General features: G+C 36.2%; 1 protein-coding gene across 1 annotated transcript in view; it reads left to right on the forward strand.

The window, feature by feature from the left end:
- Positions 1 to 26,047, forward strand: part of GABRB1 (gamma-aminobutyric acid type A receptor subunit beta1) — a 332,210-nt gene that overhangs the window by 222,155 nt on the left and 84,008 nt on the right. The window contains exon 5 of the mRNA XM_045834675.1: positions 16,230 to 16,312. Coding sequence (XP_045690631.1) covers positions 16,230 to 16,312 — 83 coding nt within the window. The remainder of the gene's footprint in view (positions 1 to 16,229; positions 16,313 to 26,047) is intronic.

The raw sequence follows: 26,047 nt of genomic DNA on the forward strand, positions 1-26,047 counted from the left end.
TCCAACCATCCTGCTGTGGCAAAAGTCCAGTTTTGTCTTCAGCAAGGCCAAAACAAAGACCAGTGTCCAGAGTTTCTGTTTCATATTAAAGCTAAGTCCTTTGGAGCCCACAGGCAGCTGTTAATCAGTCTCGGTCCCCATCCACATAGTTTAGCACTGTTCCTGGCTGCACAGCTGCACCAAGCCTTTGGCCTAGAGCCTGCGCTGGAAGTCCACATGGCTGCTAGACCTGCATGGTCACTACAGAGAGAACACATATATGAACAGGGCAAGCACATATTCCAAAGAGGGGGTAGGGAGAGAAAGAGAGAGAGTGAGACACATGTCTTTTAAGCTGGCTTATATATATCATCTTGGACTTGGGGCAGATCAGGTGCTTTTTCAAAATAACCAATCAACTTTTCAAGCTTCAGGGGCCTCTGATGGGTTCACCTCCCTACCAAGCCCTTCGTTTGTCAGGCTAGATTAACAGGCCTCTGTGGTCACCACTTTAGCTCCTATTGCACATGCTTCATAGAAGTAACTCCCACTATACCATTTTGACTTTACTGTGCATGTGCTTACTTCCCCCCATAGTCTTGGCAGGAGATTGAAAAAGGAGCCTTTCCTCCCTGTATGAGGGAGGGAGGTGTGTTAATCCCCTTTTCAGGGCAACACTGTGCTCCCCTGGGATTTGTGTGGAGCTGTAGCTTCCTGGTGAAACAAGTTTATGGTCCCCAGTTGATTATACTCCTTATCTGATTTCCTTTGCTTCCTCTCTTTATTAATAACTAGCTAACTACTTATGCTAACAATTTGATCCGGAAAACCTGTGTAAGTTTAGGGAAAGCAAACTGAAGTACAACAAAATGCACGCTTGCATTATACTTAATACTGATAAATCAGAAAAGATATAGGTGTTTTACATTAATCTGAAATCATTACACTAGGTCCATTTACCAAAAATTTCTTAATTAGGTGAACTTGGAGCCATAAAATGTTTCTGTGTTAATGGTGATAATAAAATACTTTGTTTAAGTCTCAAATATTTAAAATGTTACAAGTACAGTTTTTCTTATTTGGGGAGAATTTAAAAATACTTTATTTATATTAGGATTTATTTACCCAAATAAATCTATCAGGACAAAGCGCCTTTATACTAAAATAACTTTATAATCTGATTTATTAATACTCTCATAATGAAAGGTAAAGTCCTTTCTGAATTTTAGATACAAAGACACTTACAGTGCTTACAAATTCAGATCTACACTTTGCCACAGTCAAAAGTAAATATAGAAACACAAAAACTGGTTCACATGGTTCACATGGTTCACTGGTTCTCATGGTTCACATATCAAACAGCTGCTTTCCATTCTACCGAGCACAAGATTCTTAATTGACTTGAGCTCAAAATGGACAAATAGATAAAACAAACAAAAAGACTAACAAATGAGACTCTCTGTTGTCTCTTTTCCAACAGAATATAGGACTCTAACTCTATAATCCATTAACCTACTTACAGAAATCATTACATGGTCAGACCATGAAACCAATTCTCAATCATCGCTGTCACCAACAGGAAGTAACATATTGGCCGTAAGCAAACCAGAAACAAAAACAAAAATCAGTAGAGGGGAAAGAAAGATAGGAACATAGTCAGCAAAGTTATACTCTTGTCACCTTCAAATGAATCGATAAACACGTACTTCATCTCCATGGATATACTGAAAAGACAGAGCACACTGAAAAGAAATTACAAAGAGATGCAAACTGACAAAACTGGCTACTAGCCACAAGACATCAATCAATTACCATTTCAATTCTATGGATAAGAATTTTTTACATTGCTGTCATTTTTCTATAATGTACAGAATTTAAAAATATTTCTGAGATAATGAAAGGTCTGACTACCTAACCACTAGACAAAGACATCTAGCAAACTAACTGGTTTGTTTCAAAATCTTTCATAAATTTCCCTACAAAATGAGAGAGAAAGGCCTTCCTGAAGTATAGATACAAAGAAACAATATTTATAAACACATATCTGTACTTTTGCCATATGTCAAGAATAAACATAGAAACAGAATTAATGGTCATGATATGTTTCCCTCCTCTGATATAACAGATTTCTCTTCTGACCCAAAAACAATTCCCAGCATGGAGGGATACTGATGATTTGGGAAGATAATACACAAAAATACCCAACACTACTTCTTCCATTCTCATTTTTCTATTTGCTTTATTAAATGTAGCATTGAAATTTCTCTATTATCTAAAGCAATTTATTTGTAGAAAATTTGAATGTGCAATTTAAGACCTGATTTTTAAGAGGGAGAAGTTATTTACATTTCCATCAGTAATACCTTCTATTAACATAAGTGATAAATTCTGAATGTTGTCAAATATACCATTTGCTGTAAGATTATTAGTGATTAATTAGTACAAGATTCATTAAGCTAATAAACTTTATTCAAATACTTTTAAATATTCAAAATTCAGGAATCCATTACTATGAAGCATCATGTTTTTAAACCCAATTTGTTGTGTATAAAGATTTTCAAACTTTAGTTTAATTAAGTTTATTATACAATATTTTCTTTTTTAATTTTTTAAATTTATTGATTTTAGAGAGAAAGAGAGGAAGGGAGGAGAGAGGAGGAGAGAGGGAGAGAGAGAGGGAGATCAATTTGTTGTTCCACTTATTTATGCATTCACTGGTTGCTTCTTGACTGTGCCCTGACCAGGGATGGAACACTCAACCTTGGTATATTGGAACAATACTCTAACCAGCTGAGCTACCCAACCAGGGTCACATAATATTTTCTTAATAAATAATTAGAATTTAAGAACAAAATTTATTGGTCAATCCCTCAAAAAGGAAAAGGGACTCCCAGGCAACAATGTGGTGATTGCTGGGGGAGGAGGGCATAAGGGGACTAAAAGGCAATGGGCTAGAAATACAGTAAAGATCAAGTCAAAACAAAGAATAAGTTACTGACTACAGTATTTTGAATTTACTTAGTAAAGTAATGGTTTTTACCACAATGTAGTTCTAACTTGTGCAGTCTTTTGTGTGATAAGACTTCACCATTTGTTCATTCATTTAAATGGTCAAGGTACTAAAACAGTCTTTTATTCAGAGTAATAAATTATCAGAGTTAATTGGACCATTCAGGTTTCCCTAAATCTAAAAATTGTTACTGTGAATCTTGTTATTCTTCAGAGTAATAGTCAGAAAATCACTTTATGTTCAACATAACATAGGCAAAGCTATATGTATCATTTCAAAAAATATATATATAGCTATATATATATATCAAAGAGAACATATTTTAACTTCAGCAATCCATATAGGTACTTATGCATCATTTATTTTTTTAATGTTATTTTAATCATTGTTCAAGTACAATTTTCTTCCTTTTACTCCCATCCCAGCCCACCCACCCAGCCCTCCCCACCTCCCTCCCATTTCTGATAAAGGATATTTAGAGGTTTCTTATTTTGTTGTTTCTTTGATAAAAGTTGGTAAAAAAGAGAAGATAAGAAGAAACATACATTTAGATATTTCTTTTTTCTGTTTTTAAAGATATTTGAGATTTTCTTTTTACTCAACTGTGGTGAGGCCAACCTATCAGGAGCCAATTACCATAGGAAAAATAGTTTGTTCTCACAGTTCCGGACAGGAGGGGGCGCACCCTGCACAGGGCCGTGTACACGGGGAAGCTCCAGGGTTGGTCAGGAAGCACAGGGAGCGAGTGAAAAGCATGAGCAAGAACATGTTTTTCATTTGTCTGTTTGCTTCTATTTCATGCTTTTTATTTTATTAAGCGACATTTGACACTCACTATTATATTAGTTTCAGGTATACAGCATAGTGGTAGACATTTATATAAGTTAAGAAGTGATCCCTCCATAAGGCCAGTACCCACCTGGCACCAGAAATTTATTTACTCTGAGTTTTTAGAGACTAAAACTTGTTTAAAAAGGAAGGACTACCCAAAAAAACAGGTAATTCACAAAACTACTGTGAATTATGTAAATTACTTGCACTTGTCATTGAATAAACCAATCACAGCCCTCTTGAGGTATAACTATAAATTATGTATTTGCATACCAATGGATGTAAATATAGCTAAGTATTCATTATTAATATTAAATGGAGAATAATAATGGTAGTTAAAATTATACTTTAAATGTTGAAGGTGTGCTATTTATATATTTTTTATGTATGTGAGAAGAACATCATGTTACTTCCTATTACAAGGTATTTTTAAGTTTCTCTTCTTTATGTCCATTTGTGTGTCATTTCCTGGATTATCTAAGCAGTCCTTCATTTTTCTTCAGTTTTTAAATTGAAAAATTAACCAAACATGAATTAGTCATTAATAACTGCTTATGAAGTTAGTGTTCTGAAAATGCTGATATAAATTTGATGTTTTAAAGATTTTTTAAAAATCTTCTCATGCCATGTAAATTTTTGCTGTTCACATAGAGAAATCCAGTCTAAGGTGAGAGAAAGTATGACACAGATGAACCACTGAATTGTGTTCATTCCATTGACAATGGCAGGCCCCGTCCATTCATTCTCTTGACAATGATAATCCTTATTATGTTCCTGGAATAGAAACTAACTTTGCTCACCCTGAGGCCCTAATCTATTCATACTCTCAAAAACAATGGAAGAAAGAGTACCAATACTTACGTTGACATTTGGGCAATTTTTAAATTGTTGTTCAAGTACGGTTTTCTGCCTTTTACTCCCATCCCAGCCCACCCCCCAAGCCCTCCCTACCTCCTGCCTGTTTCTACCCCTCACTTGTCCATGTGTCCTTTATACTTGTTCCTGTAGACCCTTCCCCTTTTCCCCTGAAATCCTCTTCCCTCTCCCTTCTGGTCATTGTTAGACTGTTCCCTATTCAGTGCCTTTGGTTCTATTTTGCCTGTCTGTTTGTTTTGTTGATTAGGTTCCTGTTTTAATGGTGAGATCATATTGTATTTGTCTTTCACTGCCTGGCTTATTTCACTTAGCATAATGCTCTCCAGTTCCATCCATGTTGTTGCAAAGGGTGGGAGCTCCTCCTTTCTTTCTGCTGCATAGAATTCCATTGTGTAAATGTACCATAGTTTTTTGATCCATTTATTTACTGATGGGCAAGTAGGTTGCTTCCAGCACTTGGCTATGGTAAGTTGTGCTGCTATGAACATTGGGGTGTATAGGTTCTTTGGGATTGGTGTTTCAAGGTTCTTAGGATATAATCCTAGCAGTGGAAGGACTATTTAATGTAAATGCCAGTATTACAACCACTTCTCTGTTGAGCTAAATAGCACCTAAAAATTGTAACAGATGAGAAATCCATGATATCTGACTTAAATTAATCATGCTTTGAGCAGCTTCATGGTCCTAGAAATTATCCCACTGACTATAGCCTGTGGCTGTTCACTTAGCAAATGCACCCAAGATGATTTCTAATAAGAAATTGAATCTGAATGGGGGAAATGGATCTTTATCCTAAACTTATATTCCAAGCAACATTGGCATAGCTTTTTAATAACAGCACACTGGTCTTTTTCTGTCTTTTTTAGAGAAGTAATGATTTCAGTGTTTCCTTAAATTGCATTTTAACTCCATTAATTTACACAACATTGGACTGGAAGCTGGTAAATGAATCACTCACTGAGAGGTCATTTCCCTGGTGGCATGGACCATCTATCCAAGCAGTCACCCAAGAAACAAGTAGTCAAATAAATAAATGTGTAATTGCAAATTGTGATAAAAAATGTGAGGAAAGATATATCAATTTCAAATACCAAAATCTATATAAGTTGATAGATTCCTTGACTGAAGGGACTCATTTCAGAAGATTATAATCATGCCCACTATTAAATGCCTATTAGGTAGAGAGTCAAGGTGAGGAAGAGAGAAATTTTGTATTTCTTTCCTTTTTTATGGTAAACCTGGGATGGGGGACAGGAAAGTGGCTACATGCAGTTCAAAACAACATTTAAAATGAGTGTAAGTGGGTAACTTAGGACTTATCTGCTTATGTGAGACCATCAAATTGGAGAGTAATGGCCAGATTAAAAATAGGTTAATCTGTTTTCTTATTTGCTTTATCTTTCCTTAAAGGAGGCATGACAGAAAGATGGACAAAGGGAAAGGAAGGGAGGGGAAGAAAGAGGAAAAGGGAAAGGAGGAGGGAAGGAAGAAAGAGGGGAGGGAGGGAGACAAGGAGGGAGGAAAAGAAGGAAAGATGGGAGGGAGGGAGGACTTTCAGAGATGACTACAATTCCATCTGCATCTCATCCTGTCTCTCCTTCCCCTACCTCTTCCTCCCTGAACACAACTACTGTGCCAAAATTGCCATGTGTATCATTTCAATGCCTATTTTTGTATTTTACTACACACATGCACACACAAACACTCTAGTGATTTCCTAAGAAATAGAATTCAGTCTTGTAAAATTTTAAATATATGTAGTTTTTTGTAGGCATTCTTTCTGTGCTTTTTTTTTCATACAACGTTATGTGAAGTACACCCATGTGGATACATGTACAACTAGTTTATTCATTTTCACTTCAGTTAACTTGCTCATTATGTCTCTTTTTGGTTTGCTGGAGGGTTGGGACCCTTACCCGTTTTTGCTACTACAGGAATGCCTGATGAATAAAAATCTCTATTGTCTCCTTGGTGCAGGTGACTAGGCACTGAGGTACAGAATGGCTGGATCATGCCAAACCACCCAGATTTTACCTATTTAACATTGTATGTATAAAAATGAATAGAAAAGACAATTGTATTTTGCAGCTTCATTTGGAAATTCTTGCTTGACAAAAGCCCTAAAATCATATTTTTGTTATTATTCCAACATCTAGAATGCTTCATCATTAATGTGGAAACATATAAAATCACCTTCCTACTTTGTCTTTTAGACATCAAAATCACCTCTCAATTAGCTTAATTTTGATGGTGTTCATTATGAACCCCAAAAAGCAATATGTTTTATTTTAGATTTTTATTTCTATAATTATACTTCAAAAAAGCAGTAAAACCATGAAAACACATGTCACGGACTTATTAAATTCAACATACATTTATTCACTTAATTAACTGAACAAGACAACAGTGAAGTTAATCTATAATGGAACTCTCTTCATTCTTGCCTGATATTTGGTAAAACCTGGTCTTCTTTTAATCATAAAATTATACATCACTACTGATTTTAGTTTCTAGAAGGAATAGTTCCAAATAAAATTTGTAAATAAATTTATTTAAAAATTCTTTACTGTTAGTAATTGAAAAATTAAAATAAATTGAAAGTATCAATGTTCATATATTAAAAACCAGTATAACATCCAATCAAGCAATAATGTAGGGAAATTAGTATTTCATTGCATTATAATTTTAGTCTTTTAAGAAAGTATTTTCTTAATTGGCTATATATAATGTAAGAAGTCAAAAAAGTGTCTATCTTTAGATACAGTAATTCTGTTATTGTGTTTCCATCTTAAAGAAAAAATCCAAAATGTGGAAAAAAAACATACATTCATGAAAATGTTTATTTTAGTCTATTTTAAACTGATAAGACTGAAAGCCATCTAAATGTCCAACATAAGATATATTGTTTTCTTACCAAAAAATTTGCCATCCTGATGCCAATGAAATAAATGTTATACTCATAAGAATTAAAGGGAAGAAAACATAATCTTGAACATGGTTATAAATATGCAAAAATCCAATAGGAGGGGAGATTAAATGTAAACATGCCCCAGTAACAATGCTTGCTGTGTTACAAGTAATATTTCTCCACTACTGTCAACATATTTTTAATTTATTAATTATTTATTTTTAAAAAGAATGATGTGCCCTGTTCTCATCCCATAGGGAGCTCAAAATTCTGCACAATTTATACACCTGCTTTATTTATACTTGTTTTGGATCTTGTTTTTTTTTTATTTTTAATAGCTTACTTTTATTGCATTTTTCCATTGCCATTTATCACCCTTATACCCTCTCCCCTCTCCATCCACCCCCTGCCCCCAGCCCCCACAATCACCACACTGTTGTCTGTGTCCATGAGTCCTTTTTCATTTTGTGCTCAATCCCTCCTCCCCCAACCGCCCCACCTCCGTGTAGAGCCACAGCTTGTTCTCTGAGTCTGTCTTCATTTTGCTTTGGTTTGTTTACTAGATTCTACAAATTAGTGAAATCATATGGTACTTGTCTTTCTCTGACTGGCTAATATTTTACTCAGCATAATGCTCTTCAGGTCCACCCATGCTGTCACAAAGGGTAAAATTTTCTTCTTTTGTTATAGCTGAGTAGTATTCCACTGTGTAAATGTACCATGGGTGTTTTATCCACTCATCTACTGATGGACCTTTGGGCTGCTTCCAAATCCTAGCTATTGTAAATAATGGTACAATGAACATAGGGGTGCTTATGTTCTTTCAAATTAGTGTTTTAGGTTTCTTTTGGATAAATTTGCAGAAGTGGAGTTGCTGGGTCAAAGGGAGTTCTATTTTGAAATTTTCGAGGCAAACTTTATACTGTTTTCCACAGTGGCTGTTGAATTCCCACAAAAGTGAAGAAGGTTTCCCCTTTCTCCTCATGCTTGCCAGCACTTGTTTGTTAATTTATTGATGATAGTCATTCTGACAGGTATGAGATGATATCTCATTGTGGTTTTAATGTGCATTTCTCTGATGATTAGTGATGTTTCTCAAGGGAAAAGTGTGTCCTAAGACAATGTGGTTTTAACGTTGCCACTCTTGAATCTTACTTCACTCCTTCAGGAATGCTGTTCCAAGATTATTCTGATTACCTTTTGGTAAATGTGTCAACTCTTTGTTCTGGTGTAAATCACCATGTGGCAAAGCAATAGAGCATTTTTGCACATAATCAAAAATAATAATAACTGTAAAAGAAGGCAATATCTTTATTTTATCTTCTAATTCTGACTGAGTCCTTGTTTAACTATTCTGTACTTATTACCAAGTCATAACATTCAGTTCAAGGTAAACATTTCTTTTGACTTTGATTTTGACTTTTACTTCAATTCTAAGTCCCTTCCCATTGTTTAAGAGCTTGTTAATGTTTTAATTCCTCACAATCTGTCCACTATAGAAATTCCTGATGATCAAGATGATGAGAATAAAGATGCTCTGATTTGGGGGAGGTAGCCTTGTTTTCTTTGTCCTCTAGCACATATTTCATCTAATTATAATTAGGACACATTACACATTGTAGAAATTTAATACATGCTCTTATACTTCAAAGACATATAAATGAACCTAGTGACGTAATTTAGGGGAAAAATAGCCTGTCTTGAACTCTAATAGCCTGCCAGACGTCTACGGTAAAACATGAGTGAGATGGGCATTGGATCCTTGACAAGGATCTATTAATTACTACTGCCTCATTACTACTTCTTCTTTTTTTTTCTCTCCCATCCCTGGCCACTCTGATTTATGAACTGTTTCTCATATTCACAAAGTGGTCCATGAATCACCCCAACCCGACAGAAATGAATAAGAATGGGCCCATTTACACAACATTTGGTATGTAGCTAATTACCTGAAAATGACTGCTTGGAATTGCACTGAGAAGAGTGTCATTAGCATTCAGCACTAAGAGTACAAAATGGAGGGGGCAAGAAAGCAGAAACCAAAAGCAAAAATAAAACTATATGAGTAGTATTGATTATAGTGTGGATTTTTTAAAGCATCACCAAAGAGTGCGTAATGATATTACAATAGAGGAATGGTAAGTAAGTTATGGGGTGTCTGTATAACAGAATCCTGAGAATTTATTAAAAGTTGGTTCATGGAAAATAACAATGACTTAAGAAAAGTCTTACCTATAAGGTTATCCAAAAAGCAGCAAATGAAATTGTTAAACACAGTATAACTTCATTAAGTGATGTACTTAGAAGAAAATAAATTAATAGTAAGGTCATAGTCATGAGATTATGGATTATTTTTATTCTTTTATATATAACTTTCTGTATTTTTCAGGTGTTTTACTATGACTATGTATTAATCTTAGAATGCATTTATATTAGTAAGCTTAAATACATTTATTTATTTATTTATTCAGAAGCATATAGTTTTAAAATAATAATAGCCACAGTTAACTGAGTGACTTCCATGTACCAAGCATTGAACTTGTATGTGCAAATAATAACCTTCTTCTCTTTCCCTGTTCCCCACTGCACCCCACCTACCTGATACCTCTGTTCACAAATCAAGGCTAAGGCATCTTTGGTCCAAGTTGCCACCAACTGAAAAGTGTAGGATTGAACTCTCTCTCTTCTAAATGATGTACATGTTTTCTTGATAATGGAATCCTTTCTCTGATATGACATATTTGGTTTTCTAGCAAAATGGCAAAGATTGTCCCAAATGAAAGATAAGCATATCCTGTCTAGCCATTTTATGAAACCAAAAGATGGTGGTTCTATCATGTATTTTCTGAGTCATGACAATATTAAAATAAACAAAAACAAAATAATTTTGACAGTATAAAGGTGCAGTTGGATATTTTTAAATACTGTAGTTTCAATGCTCACAATATTGCCTGATTTCTGATATAAGTCCTCTATCATTTTTACTTGCATTATTGGCTGGGTAAAGAATGTCCTGAATTACTGATAACTAAAAGAACACTAAAAATATATAATAAGGTCAACTTTAATTTCTTTAATTTTTATTATTGCTTGTGGGAAAAATTTTACTGAACCAATAGTCCCTTGCTCAGACTGCCCTGAATATACTAACTGGAGAGAAAACAAACCCTAGCTCTTGAATCCAGAATAATCTGAATTCGCATCCCAGGGCTACCATTTACAGACTTTGTCCATTTGGAAACATTTCTTTTTTTTTTAAGATTTTATTTATTTATTTTTAGAGAGGGAAGGGAGGGAGAAAGAGAGAGAGAGAGAGAGAAACATTAATGTGCGGTTGCTAGGGGCCATGGCCTGCAATCCAAGCATGTGTCCTGACTGGGAATCGAACCTGTGATGCTTTGGTTCATAGCCCGCACTCAATCCACTGAGCTATGCCAGCCCGGGCTGGAAACATTTCTTTAATCCCAACAGATGTCAGTTTCTTTATCTTTGAACTTGATGTAAAAGTGACATAAACATAAAAAGGTAATTTTACACAATACATTAAATAATACATGTGGGGTAGTCAGAATAATGGCCATCCAAAGCTATCCATGTCCTAATTCTTGAGACTTATAAATATGTCACCATACATGTCAAAAGGGACTCTGCAGATGTGATTATATTAGGAATTCTGGAATGAGATTATGAAAATGGGCCCAATGTAATCACACATGTTCATATCTAAAGAAGGTGGGAGAGGTAGAGGGTGAAGAGATGTGAGGACAGAAGCAGTCACTGGGGTGATGTTCTTTGAGGATGGAAGAAGTGGGCATGAGCCAAGGAATGCAAGCAGCCTCAGGAAGATAGGGAAAGCAAGGAAATGGAAAAGGCAAGCACAATTTGGCCATCTCTGGCTTTGAAGTTCTGAACTGGGTTCAAAATTCAGTTTTTGCTGAGTTGGTTCAATGTATAAAATACTGTTCAATGAATGCTGCCAAGATATAAAATGCAGCCCCTTTCCAAGAATAAAAATAAAATATTTTACAAGGATTTACTCAGGGTGAGGGGCTTGCTTTAAGTAAATAGAGAAAAAGTTATTATCATAGCATTGCAAAAATCCTAAAATTGAATTTATAGTATGACCGTTCTTACTCTATTCCATTTTCTCTATTCCACTATTTTGCTACTCATACTTACATTCCTCTTAAATCTCACACGGCAGTTTACCTTCTTTGGTTTTCTTATCATTTTTGTTTGGTGCTCTCAGGATTTCACCTGCAAATAACAAGGTATTTTCTTAAACATAATAGCTTACCTAGAATAAAATTTGATGGCAATTATAAAGTTCATACACAGTCTTTACACCACTTAGTAAGTGCTGGTGAAGGAGAAAAAATCCACGTACTCTTTCATTGTGACTTAGGCTAACCCATCCATCTCTTCTCATCAGTGTCTTTGGGTGGTAAACCTCACAGGGATTAAGGGTGCAGTCTCAAGGCCAAAGAAGACATTCTTCAAAAGCACTTTACTAAGTGATGCTGATACCAGTCTTATAATTGTCACTCACTACCAATCTCACCAGTCTAAGTTGTGTTATATTAGTGTCTATAGTGTCTACTATAGTGTCTACCAAAGTATCATAGTAGAATTCATCATATTCAAGCTTTTTTTCCCTCTCTGTTCTCTTATTCTTTTAATATAGATTCTATTAAGTTTTTACAGTTATGTTCTACAGAGATCAGGTTTAAAACCTAAAAGCTTATCCTTATATAATTGAAATCCCAAGTATATGTATATAATTTGTTCATTTAAGTTCATATTCTTATATACCAAGTGCTCTTTATATGTTCGCGTGTGAATGTGTGTGTGTGTGTGTGTGTGTGTGTGTGTGTAGCCAGATTTTAAGCTGCTATGGGCCAGAACCTCTGGGATCCTGTTTTGTCAGCAGTGAGGGTCATGCTGCCCTTAGACATCAAATATACATGATTTGTAATTACTGTGACTCTTCAAGTCAGTGACCATGCAGAATACACCTTCATAAATGAATACTACAGCAATATGATTTCCGTTCACTCTCCAGTATCATGGGACCATAGTTTTAACAGCCTATTATAGTGTTCTGACCTAACCTTCAAAATGTCAATAAATTGGATTATAATGTAAGCCATTCTAAAAGTCTTTGAAAGAAGACAGATGAATGTTACGCTATCATGAATCTGTACCCCTGGGAATTCTACATTCAGAAAAAGTCAGTTAATGCTTGAGTGTGAAAAGTTAAAAACAACATTTAAAAAGCCCTTCAATCTTGAAGCTCTCAAACCATCCAGTTTTGGGATCTTTAACACCTTGGATTCCGTAGACTTAGAGCATCAGGCTGCTCCAGCCTCAATGTGAGTACATTTCTATATGGAGTTGTTCATGCATTGCAGAGGTGACTGACTAGGGCTGAGCAATTAATTCAGCCAGGTGAACAAATGGAAAGACAGGGAGGGAGCAGTCATTCTTCGAGATGTTCACTGCTGCCTCTCACCCAGAAGACACAGGAGACATCCAGGGACATCTCGCTGTTTGTCAGTGACCCTGGGATTCTTTCTGAGCACTTTTTTCTCATAAAGAGCTCAACACATTCAGCTCACTCAGCCGTAAGCATTACAAAATCCAGAAATGCCACACCCTTAAATTAGCAGAGACTGACACTCCATTGTATAAATTTCCACAGGCCACAATGCGAATTTATGAGCACTGCTTACATAGGGGATCCCGTCTGAGTCTCAGTGATCCCTCTCTTCTCAGGGCCCTTGTGAGACTCTGGGGACCATATTTGTAAGTCTGTGGCTTCCTTCCAGCCCTTACTACATAATTTTCAGAGAGTTGGCACCTAATGCAAGTTTGGCCAATGAAATACTCTGGGGAAATGGAAATTTGGAGCAGATAGCTGCCAAGACAGAAGCTGTTTCACTAAACTAGTGTCAGTACTTTCCAGAGGAAGTCAAGCACTTGATTTCCTGGAGTTGCCTTGATACCCTCCCTTTCTGAGTTACAATTACTCAACGTTTCTGGGTATCATGATAGGATTTGAGACAAGACTAGTTAACTGACATAGTAGATCATAGCTGAAAACATATCAAGTCATGGGCAAGCCTCTGCTGTGATGTGTGGTTTCCCAAAGTAATATCAGTTAGATTACTTAGATCTATTGATTGCTAAACAGATTGATCATAACACATAACAATAGTAAGTTCAGTTATGCTTTCCAAAGTTGTTTTCTTTTTCATTACTCACAACTGTAGGATGCATACACATGAGACATTAGTTATTCATTTATACACAAGGCTTCATTAGCTCTTCAAATTGCTCTTAAAAACTCCAGAGCCCCATGACATGTGAACTGGTGGTTCAGTGTAAGATGTCAATGTGTGTCCCGATTTTGATACGATATGCTTACCTAACCAGATGTCACGCATCTGAACAGGTCAGGTCTGGCAAATGAGATGTGCAGACCAGTGGGATTCAGCGATATTCTCAAGTATCTCTAAAGCTCTTTAATAGTCCCACAAATAATATTTAATTCTAATTTTGGGTTAAAATAGTATAATTATTTAAAATCATAATAAGAAACAAATACACTGTATTGTATCCTATGTACATTTTCATGTATTTAAGACCACCACAATATTAACTTATGCAGCCAGGTTAATTTATGCAGAGCATGGAGCATTTTTATTTTGAAGCAAGTCAAGCTTCCTATTAATCCATCATTAAGCACCTACTAGAGATCAACTACCTATGAATGTATAAAGGTGTTATTAATCATAGAGGTGGTTACTTGAGACACAGGTTTTGTTTTTCATCTAATTCAGGGTAGCCTATGGCTGGTCATGTAAGATGTTTAGAAACAAATGTTTTACTATTAAGATTCTTCTCAGTACTAAACTAATAAGATACAACAGAAAATTATTGCTGCTGAGGAAGATTTAAGACCCTAATTATAATCCCTGCTTTCAAATTTGTATGCTCATAAAATACATGTCAACACTTGAACTTATAAGGTAATTTTATATTAACAAAACACTGTTTTGTTTTTATTTCATTTGTATTTTACATATGGAGCTTCTGTGTAAGATTCATTTCATTAATGCCATCCTCAAAGGAAAAAAACTACCTCTGTAGCCAAGTTTCCCAGCCTTGGCACTCTGACATTTTGAAGCACAATTATTTATCAATGGGGGCTTCCCTGGTCATCGCAGGGTGCTTAGCAGCATCCCTGGCCTCCGCCAACTGGATGTGAGCATCAAGCCTCCACCACCAGCCTGACCATCAAAAACTGCCCACAGACATTGCCGAATGTCCCCTGTGGGGAAAATTACCCACTGCCGAGTGGGTAACAGGACTGGCCACACTTCAGGAATTCACAGATCACATTTGCATATTCACAGTTTTTATGCAGACGCAGCTGTTAAACAAACACTACAGTAAAGTAAATCATTTCTAAAGTGTTTTAAAATATGTATTGTACTGCCTTATTAAGAGCATTTGAAACACTATGCAGTCTATAAAAATAATGTTGTACAATTGTATTTTCAGACAACAAAAGATGCAGATTATTTTAAGTGAAAAAATCAATCAATTCATGTAATTATGAGAACAGAAAGAAAAAAGGAATCTAGTAAAATCCTGGTACATGCTGAATTCTGGAATACAACTGGTCTTTAAGTTTTTTAAAACACTTTGAAGAAATTTTTTAAATTAAACTTGAAATTTATTTTTTGCTCTCGCCTATTGCTCAAATACATCTGATTCAACTGACCAACATCTCGCCTGAGAAAGGCTTCAAAGGGAATGTCCCAGCGTTCATCCTGTGAACTTTCATTTTTCATGAGGAAAGCCACAGAGAACTTGGGAAGGGCTAGGGCTTTTGTAATGATGCTTTTGAGAAGAAGGTTCCTGTTAGGTTAACACACATGACCAAAATAATAACTCACCTGGGCAGCCTCAAAAACATAGGAATGAAGAGTACTTTGTCAAATTTAGATACACTGTTGATGGGAGTGTAAACTGGCACAACCTCTCCCAAGGGCAATGTGGCAAAAGATACAACGTGTTTACCTTTTTCCTAGCCATTTCCTTTTTAGAGATAGCCAACAGGTGTTATGACACATAATAAAGTATGCCAGTATATTCAGAACATCTTCATTTGTAAAAATAAAAGACAAGAAACAATGTAAATGCTCACCGAAGGGTGACTGGGAAAATAAATTATGGTATTTCATACAACTGAACACACTGCAGTAAAAATTTTAAGACAGCTTATTATTTACTGTAAAACCAATTCCAAGATGCATTGTTAACACAAATAAGCACCGTCAAAACAAGTAGGCTGCCATCTAAAAAGCACCGCCCCCAAGAAGATAAAGTGGGGTCAGAGGCTCATGGAGATAAATTAAATAGCCCAAGTTCACACCACTAGTCAGTAGCAAAGAAAGACTCCAATTCAATCTGCTGGCCTTCAAAAATTTTAACCACAAAATGTTTATGACCCCTGGTAAACATGATTCAGGGCTGGGAAGCCTGGAAATGAAAGCCATCATCCTTTTCTGAATCTATCTTTCATGATGCTCTTTTTTCTGTCTCTCCTCCTGACAGCATCACAACCACAGCTGCTTGTATGATGGACCTGCGAAGATACCCTCTGGATGAACAAAACTGCACCCTGGAGATTGAAAGCTGTGAGTTCCTTGGACAGGGGAATGAGATAAAGGAGGGTTGCTAAATTCGACCTTGCGCTGAATAATTGGTTTTGGGATGTTTGCTACCAGCTTTTTAAGCGTTTCCCAGGCTAGTGACACTCTCCCTGTTATTGGTGGCTCCAGGATCATTTCAATGCAGTTAGATTTTTGCACCATTAGGAAAAGTCTACTTAGTTTAACTGGATGATTTATGAACTCATGTTTTCTCATCCAAGTGGAGCTTCTCCCGAAGTGTTCCAATACCCAAGCTGCATTAACAAGAGAGGAAAAACATTTTAATATGTGAAGACTTTGTGAGATCATTTTTGATTTAGTGTGTCGGCCTGAAGGATTGTAAATTGTCATCTTTTAGCAAAACACTACGGTGGAGTCTCGTGTGCTTTTGTCTTTCTTTGTAGGAAGAACAAACCTTCATGAGGCTTGTGCATCGGGTCAAAGACTTGATGCGTTTCAGGTCTAGTGACCGATTTTGGTTTGTGCTCTTGGGCAGTTTCTACATGATTGCTTTCTTAACAATTTGAGTAGTTTAGTCGCTAAGATTTAACCTGATCGATTATCTTTGTTTCATTGTTCGACAGCCATCAACAAGCAGACAGTGGAGTCCATTTTTTGTGAATACCAGGCCCAGGCCATTTCCTGATTTTTAAGCGGCACAGAAAGGTGCAGTCTCTAATTCAGAGCATGGCAATACCACCTAAAGTAATGCGAGCAGTAGACAGATATTTATTTAAATCATCTAAAACACTCCCCAAATTTAAACATCAAAACAGTAAAGAAAAAAGGGAAAAACTCAGGTGACCTCATAATATTATTAAAGAATAAATGTACTCCCAGTTATCTGATTATTAATCACATTGATTTTCCAGTTTTACTGAATAGAAACATAGAAATAAAGATGCTTACACAGCTGTAGCCATAGATTCAGACACAGACGTTGCTCTACTAAAACTAGACACTAGAATGAACAAGAAATTCCATGAGCTACTCTTTAAGTAATATTCTAATTTTTAAATTATATAAATAAGTCGACTGATAAGTGTTCATATGTGGAAGTACTGATGATTGCTTTTGGTTTAAATGCCAGTGACAACCAAATTCAAAAGACAAAAACAAAATATGAACCCAATTATTTCTTAATGGTCAGTGGCACTTTATAAATAAGGCAGAACTTGACCTAAGCAAGTAAACTATCGCCTTCGGAACTGATGTGGAAAGAGGGTAACTCACTGGTTTCTCTATGTTGGTCACTGTTTACCCTCGACACGTCTTCCAGTGATGGTGAAATTGTGCCGTTACCTCTGCCGCACAGCAGTAGGATGTGACATCCTCTCAACATTCAAAGATCTTGTGGTTTACATCATTTACTTTAAAAATTCATGAATTTGACAAGTATTGAATCTATTCTGTGTTGTAAATTAGCAAGCACTAAAATCAGCATTTATTTTCTCCTAAAATGTGTATTTTATTTTATAATACATATTGAGTTTTTTTCAATTATTATCAACTCTATTTTTCTTTAAGCAAACAATTTACTTTATTCATACTTAGAAAATAGATGATGTTTAGGTCCATTTATCATATCACACAATGACTAAAACAGAACTGTAAATGAGGCAGAAACAAAACATAAGTTTTGGGGGCACGAATGGGGAAGCACAGACAGCCAGATAGTCCAAAAGAATCGTGAAATAGGTGTCAGCTGAGAGTTTGTGACTCAGGCATCTGATGATCATTGAGGCAATTCAGTAAGATACAGTCGGCTGTCTGGACGGATGGATGTGACAGAGTAACTAGGACCCTAAAGTCAGCTAATATGCAGGATTGCAGACAGATGGTGGCCATCATTAAAGTGACCCAACAGCAGGTCACAGAGCTCTAGTCCCTAAAGATATTACTCAAAGCAAAGCAAAAATTCAGGTCTGTAAGCATCCGTGTAATGAGGACTTTATAATGGTGGGAACCCAGAGAAAGGGGGATAAAATACAGAACTGCCTTCTACTTGCCAGACCAGAGCTGGGCATTAATATAACCTAAGCCCTCTGTAACATAACTATTTCCAACAACATTTGAGAGATGATATATCTGAGGCTCAGAGAAGTAAAACAACTTACCCAGGGCCCCAGGGCAAGGACAGTGGTGAAGCGTGGGCCCAAACCCAAGTAATCGTACTGTGACAGAATCCTACGATCACCGGGTGAGCAAGGAGCAGAACGGCAATGATTAGAAGTACAGCACCAACTGGAACCACTCTCAGCTAGGCTGAGGATACTGAATCAACCAAAAACTGGTCTGTGTTAATGGAATTATCCCTAATAAAGGTTCATAGAGCCCAGAACCTGAGGCAGAATTAGTTTTAGGTCAAAGGTCATATGTTTGCAACTGCAGAGAGGGATAGCCTGTGGATGCAAGAAACCAAATAGTCCTTGATTCCGCTGATGTTAATCTAAGAAAAAAATTTGAAAGCCTCAAATGACAACATTGTTTAGCTTTAATATTTTAGTTAAAAATATATCCCTCTTTAACAACAGATAAATCAATGTAAAGAGATCTTAAATATTAAGAGGAATAACTTCAAACAACAAAGTAACATATGGCAATAACGTGGAGTTTAAATGAGCTTTGCTTGTTCCTGCCTAAGTACGCAATCAATACATTGCTAACTATTAATAAATATAGAATCCGTCATTCATCTATTTTAGCTCTTTACTATGAAACAGGTGCTGCATTATTTGCTGAAACAGCTCTCCCTGAATTTATGAAGACTGTAATTGAGCTTTCAAGTGATTACAAATGAGAAGCTGTAGTGTCTGTTGAGGAATACGAATGGTAAAGTAGACATTCTGCCAATGTAAGGTTGAACCAACTGAACTTTTGTGAACAACAGAGTAGAAATGCTACCTGCCTTACAAAGTGAACTCGTTTGTATTCTCTTCCATCACAACCCCACAGATGAAGAAATATTTTGCTTGGGTAGGTCCTTTGAGAAAAATTAAAGATGATTTATTTTCTGTAGTGTCATCTAATCAAGTAAAATTGGACAGGCCATAAAGCCTTGTTATCTTGAAAATCTAGTTGAACTTGAAGCAGATTAATAGCTTTATGGCCCTGGGATTCTATAAAAAACAGTTAATGGCATATAGAAGAATCAATCAATACATTTAGCATCACGAGGATTTGGAATTTGAAATCAATCAAACTATCGTGGGAGGTTTTGATAGCCACAAGATTCCTGGAGATACAGAAGGGCTTGGAATAACAATCAGGGAACATTTGGGTGCCTTGTCCCACCCTCTGCAGCAACCATTGAGGAAGATCTCAACCCTCATCTCATCCTCTGGGTATAAGCAGTGTCACTGGTCACTACAACCAAAAGCAGTAGAAGCCATTTCAGGCCTGAAATCTCTCAGTAGGCTCACCCGTCATCTTTGGAACTTCTTTATATCTTCGCCATTCTAAGTTAGCCCTCTGTTTTTTCAGAGGAAGAGGCACCCCTACTTCCTTTATAGCCTGACCCCAGCCCCTGTGTTCAGGATTCCATCTTTCTGCCTCCTATGAGAATTCATTCTTTCAAGTTTACACATACCCCCACCCCCTGATCACTTAGATACTCATTCTCGCCCTCTATGCTAGCTCTTTATTCATAGTTTAAAAACAAGCTTAAAACTCTTCTCATCACAAAACCCCTCTACTCTACCCCTATATATACCCGTAAGCTTTTCCTAATCTCTCTACTCCCTTTTTTATTCAAGCTACTCGAAATAATGGTCTATACTTGTTGCCTGGTGCCTCAACTTCCTCTTAACCCACTGAAATCTGGAATCTGTCCACCTGTCTCTCACCTGCATTAACCCTGTTCTCAGAAAGGTCAAAATGCACCTCTCTTTACATGTCATCTTTATTGCCATGATCTCCAAATATATATCTGCCGCTCAGATCTCTTCTAAGAGATTGATGAATGTAGCACTCTTCTTAGAGTATCTATTTTTAAGTTTCAGAGGCATCTTAAGCTTAATTTGCTCAAAACTTAACTATTGATTTTTCCCTCCCAAATGAGTTTCCTTTCCAGTCTCCTTAATCTCACTATCAAACCAGAATCCTAGGATTAATTGTTGATATCTCCATTACATTCTTTCAAATCGATCTATTGTCAACTACCATTCATTCTACTAGTAGGTAGAATACCTTTGATAAGGTATTTATCAAAACCTTCCACTTCTCTCCAACCATTGCAAACAACCACCATTACTTCTTACCAGGTCATTGTACAACAGCAATCTTGCATTGACTTCCTTCAACTCATTGTCTACCCAGCAGCCAGAGCAATCTTTGAAAGCTATACATTGGATCATATTACTTCTTTAATTGAAAGTATTCAAAGACACCTATTGCACCAAGAAAATTCTCCACACTTTCTTTTGCTATTTTATAATCTTATTCAAAAATCAGCAGTTAGTTCTACAATAACCATTTGCATATTGTTGTAAGTGGTAATGGGTACATAAGTAACTAATGTATAAAGCTTGTTTGGTGAATCTTCATCCTCATTGTGTCTTTTGAACAACTGTGCCCAGATGTAGTATGGGACACTCCTTATTCATTCAGCCCAGACAGCTGCGCCTGGTATCAGTGCAAACATTTGGAGTTCCCATCTCCTTCATGGCAGGTATCCAGAATTCTTTGAGTGCCCTACAGGCTTACTTCTTGAAACCCACTCTATGGATGCACTTGTGAATGGTGATGGTGTATTCTCTGGATACACCAGAGAATCTGGTGTCACTCCCTCACTGATGGCAGAATGGTCTTTCCTCTCAACACCCTTTTTATGAGGGAGCTATTATGCTGGGCCCAGGTTGGAAAGTTTCACGCTTCATAATTTGACTTTCAGCCTCCTATGTGCTCTCCCTCCCTCGACGTCTTCGTTCTCATCTGCAACCATCTTTCCCTTGCTTACTACACAGAACTATATCACAGATTCTGTTCCCTGCAGATCAGTCTTTTTTCAAGCCCATTATCATATGGTTAAAATGTTTTGATCTATCATGGTTCTTTTGGCTTTTCTCTTCTCATCTTTCAACTTTCCTGTAAGATGGCACCTCCAATAAGAGGCTTTCTGAAGAATCCAATCTAAATTGCAAACCCCAAGTTATTATGTTTCCAAATTCTGTTAATTTCCCATGTAGCATTTAGTAGTATTTATATGCCTGTGTGTTTATTGTTTCTTCCCTCTGTGGATTATAAACCCCATGGAAAGAAGGATCATTGCTTTGTTCACAACAATAATTAAAACTTAGCCTAGTACTTTATAATAAATATTTGTGGAGTGAATATATGCTAAAAGTCTTAGCTCCAAACTTTTCAAGTCTTAAATTTTAGAGATAGAAATTTGGTTTCAATTTTCTCAAATAAGATTTAAGGCAGGGATTTTTTTTCTTGCCATAAAATATTATTTCATTTGTCAATTTTATATTTGTGCTTTAAGACTACATCATGTAAATGTAAATTGTAAATGTGTCAACCAAAAGCCAAATATGGGAAAACCTAACATGTTAATTACTTTAGGAATGTTGATAGATTGGTAAATGTGATAAATTTCTACAAATTTTTTTCTCCCATTTGAGTCATTAACCATCTACATACCTCCTATCTGAACCACATCAAACAAAAGTAGCATTTAGTGATACTTGGTTGTTTCTTGTTCTCAAAACAAATGGTTTGTTGCCCTGGCTGGTGTGGATCAGTGGATTGAGTGCCAGCCTGCAAACCAAACAGTTGCTAGTTTGATTCCCAGTCAGGGAACATGCCTGAGTAGGAGGCACGTAGCAAGCAACCACACATTGATGTTTTTCTCTCTAGAGAAATTCTCTCCCTCGCTTCCCTTCTCTAAAAAATAAATAGATACATAAATAAATTTTTTAAAAAAGAAATGTTTTGGAAACTTTTAACTTAGGCATTGTCTTAAAGTATTTAATTTAGTGAATCATTGACCTAGTCTATCTCTTAGTCTCAGGATATTGTCATGTTGATTGAAATGTCCTAGTAGTAACAACATATACACACAACGTCAAGCCACAGCCATGTTTGATTATTTCCAAAATAAAATTGACTTTTGTTCACAAAAATAGCAATTAATAATAAAACTGTGTGTACCTAAATAAAATGGCCTAACTAAACTATGGAAATTTTCTGCAAAAAATGTGATGTTTTGCAGAGTTGCAATGCAAACTTATTCTATTTATTTATTTTATGTATATATATTTACATATAAATACATATTTATTTACATATTTTATTTTTATTTATATAATGTATTACATTAACACATGGAAGTAAAATCAAAATAAGTGTGATGTCCAGACATGAAACAGGAGTGGCTCGACAAGAGTCTGCCCTGGTAAAGCCACAGTGGAGAATTGTATCCAGTTCTTAATGCCATATTAAGGTAATTTCCTTCAGAGGGAGATGCCAAGATATCTGGGTAGAAAATTTTAGGGAGGTGGCATAGCCATTTCTAGATGATTTAAATACTACCATATAGAAGAAAAACCTTGGGTTTGGTGTTGCCCGGTGTATTAGCCAGGATTCTGCAAAGAAACATAACCAGTAGGACATGTAGAGAGAGAAAGAGATTTTTGTAAAGAATTTGTTCATGTAATTATAGAGGCTGATCAGTCCCAAGATCTGCATAGTGAGCTGGCAAACTGGAAAGCTGATGGTGTAGCTCCAGTTCGAAGTCCAGTAGGCTTGGGATCCAGGAAGAGCCCATGTTTCAACTGGAGTCTGAAAGCAGGAAAAAGCTGGTTATCCCACTTCCAGGCAAGTCAAGCAGGAGGAATTCTCTCTTACTGTGAGTGCCAGTCTTTTTGTTTTGTACAGGCCGTCTACTAACTGGATGAGGCCTGCCCACATTAGGGAGGGCAATCTCCTCCCCTCAGTCTGCCATTGTTGTTAGGTAAGTGCTAATCCCTCCCAAAAATACCCTTGCAGGAGCAAAAAGAACAATGCTTGATCAAATATCTAGGCACTTTGTGGCTCACTCAAACTGACACTTAAAAGTAACCCACTCAATGCTAGTTTTGAACCCGTTCAGTTCAATTCAGCTCAACTAGCATTTCTTAACTGGTTGACTACGTGTATAATGCTCTGTGTGCTGAGTGCTGCAACTGAGCGGACAGGCAAGCAGAAGGTACAGGAAGGTAGATGTAGAATTTAAGAAAAATACTTTCCAATGAGCCAAGGTATCCATTCATGAAATAAGTCCCTTTTAAAGAAAGATTTCCCCACCCACAGAGACATCTCAACCAATTGGAAATGGCCACCTACCAGCATCAATGTAGAAGACGTTCCTCACTGAGATGTCAGCTAGCTATAGAACCTTAAAGATCTCCTTCAGCCCTAAGATCTAAATCTCTGACAGTTTATTCAATTTAGTTACATCACCAGTAAGTTACTTTATATGCTTGCTAAAATATTCGTTCTAAAGTAATCTTGATTTATAAAAGGTATTAGGGTATAGCAAAAATGTTATGAATACATGAACATATAAATACTCACAAGAAACATGAAATAGGACAATTACCAGCAAAGCTTTTGAATCATTCTTACTTTACTGCTGCCTGCCAAATCATTAATTCTGATCTGAAATAATTTAAAAATAGCATCTACAACATGCTGCACACTTTCTATTCATGGGTGCTAAACACTAAAAATAACAGAAGTAAATTGAACTTCATGAATGATTCATGGCTTTCCCTGCTTTATGTCCCCATTGTCAAGGAAATTAGCACCATTGGATATTTCCTTAGATAAACTTGGTTTTGCCATATTCAGTAGACTACTTAATGAAAATGAATATTTCACATTTATGTTCATAGAAATGTTAATGAATTTTAGTGCCTGTAGCTTTTTTGATGAGCAGAGGAGTGGGTGTAGGGAAGAAGGAAATACTTTCTGAATTAATTTATTTTTTTCCAGACTGCTTCTTTGAAACTGTGAAAAAACACTCTTTCTGAAAAGTCTCTGATCTTTTCAAGTTACAAAAAACACGAGCTAGTGAAGGAATGGAGTTCCATTTATGAAAATTAGTTTTGCAATCAACTTGACTATAAAGTTAGTCTTATAGCTGTCTACTTCAGCCCTATAGACAGCTTAAGTTCATTTCCGATGCATGCATGGATAAGTGGCTGTGTAAATTGATAAGGATATCTCAGATCTACAGATTCAGATTTCTGGAAATTACTTCTCTCCTTGGTGGTCTAATGGGTGATCCTTTTGCTGCAAGTTTCTTAAGAGGAAATCCAAACAAAGCTATTGTTTTCCCTAAAGGTTCTAGATAATAGCCAAACACTTAAAAAGACATTTGATAATGCAATTCTGATCTTCAAGAGCTGAACACCCCTGTTAGACTGACAGCTTTGGTTCACTTGGGATAAAAAATTTGACAAGAGTAATAACTAATATTTATTGATTATGTATTATGAGCCAGGCATTCAACAAAGATTTCCCATTGAATTTTACAGAGGAAGAAATCAAAGCACCAAAGTAATTGTTTAACATCATAAAACAAGTTGTCCAAATGGGATTTGAACTCAAGCAATCCGACCTCAAAATCTAAGGTTTAGCCTATATAGTACAACCTCTTAAGAGAACTTCTCCACAATGTCCTCATAAAACTCTTCTCTTTATCTTCCTCACTGTGTATGAGTCGAGTGATTATTAGGTTTGCTCTATGTGAATGCAAAGCACTCATCCAAGGACAAAGCAGGTTTTAATTGGTCCTACTTCTCTCTACTGAATGTGTTTCAATTCAGTTTCTCTGTGAGCATTTATTCTTTAACGTTCTTGCCAACTAAACTGAACATTGATATAATTCAAGAAAAACCATTATTTTACCAGGTAACTTCTGTAATTGCAACAGATCACACAGAAGAGAAATCCTTTATCTTCTAAATGGCTACAGCTACGATTTCCCACATCATTTCAGTATTGCATTAGGCCTGACCGACTGCAGTGGTGCTGTAGTTTCAAAGTCCATTCATTCCTCAAAGTTGTATTGCATGAACATCTATGGTCTTGGAAATGGACATGTTCTCTTGAGAGGTCTTGACTTGGATTGTTCTGTGCACCACATCCATATAGGCACCACGTGAGGATGGATATACATAGTTACTTTTCATTCAGGTGTCAATTTCAACATTTAAATTGCTTTATTCTTATCTTGAAGATCAAAGATTTTTAAAGGAGGCTTTTAAAAATTACTGATAGCATGACCCCATCCTGTACTAAAAACAGAATTTTGTGAAAGGTGCCCTTGCAAAGCATTTTTTAAGCTCTCCAGGTGATTTCAATATGCAGCCAAGTCTGACAGACACTGCTTTAAGGCAGCCATGCTTTGAATTTTTGCTCCACTCTTTTTCTAAGAGACCCAGTTCTCTAAATGGGAAGCAGAATAGAAACAGAAATGAGAGAAGAAAGTACAGCAGAGAACAGAAAATAGCATGATTTTCAAAGAAAGGAATCATTGAAATGATCAAAGGAGAAAATTTAAACTACCCTTTCTTTTATCCTCTCTGGCAAACGGCTCCATTTTTTTTCTTTTTATTTAAAAGTGCGTGTCTGGAAATAAATAGGTAGACCAGTAGACCCTGCTTTTCACTAGCATTAAGTGCTTAAACTAGATATTCAAATCCATATAACAATAGGTAAGGTTGTTGCTAC

The sequence above is a fragment of the Phyllostomus hastatus genome, unplaced genomic scaffold (genome assembly GCF_019186645.2).
Source record: "Phyllostomus hastatus isolate PE091 unplaced genomic scaffold, TTU_PhHast_1.1 phas_contig_196, whole genome shotgun sequence".
In the NCBI taxonomy this organism is placed as follows: domain Eukaryota; kingdom Metazoa; phylum Chordata; class Mammalia; order Chiroptera; family Phyllostomidae; genus Phyllostomus; species Phyllostomus hastatus.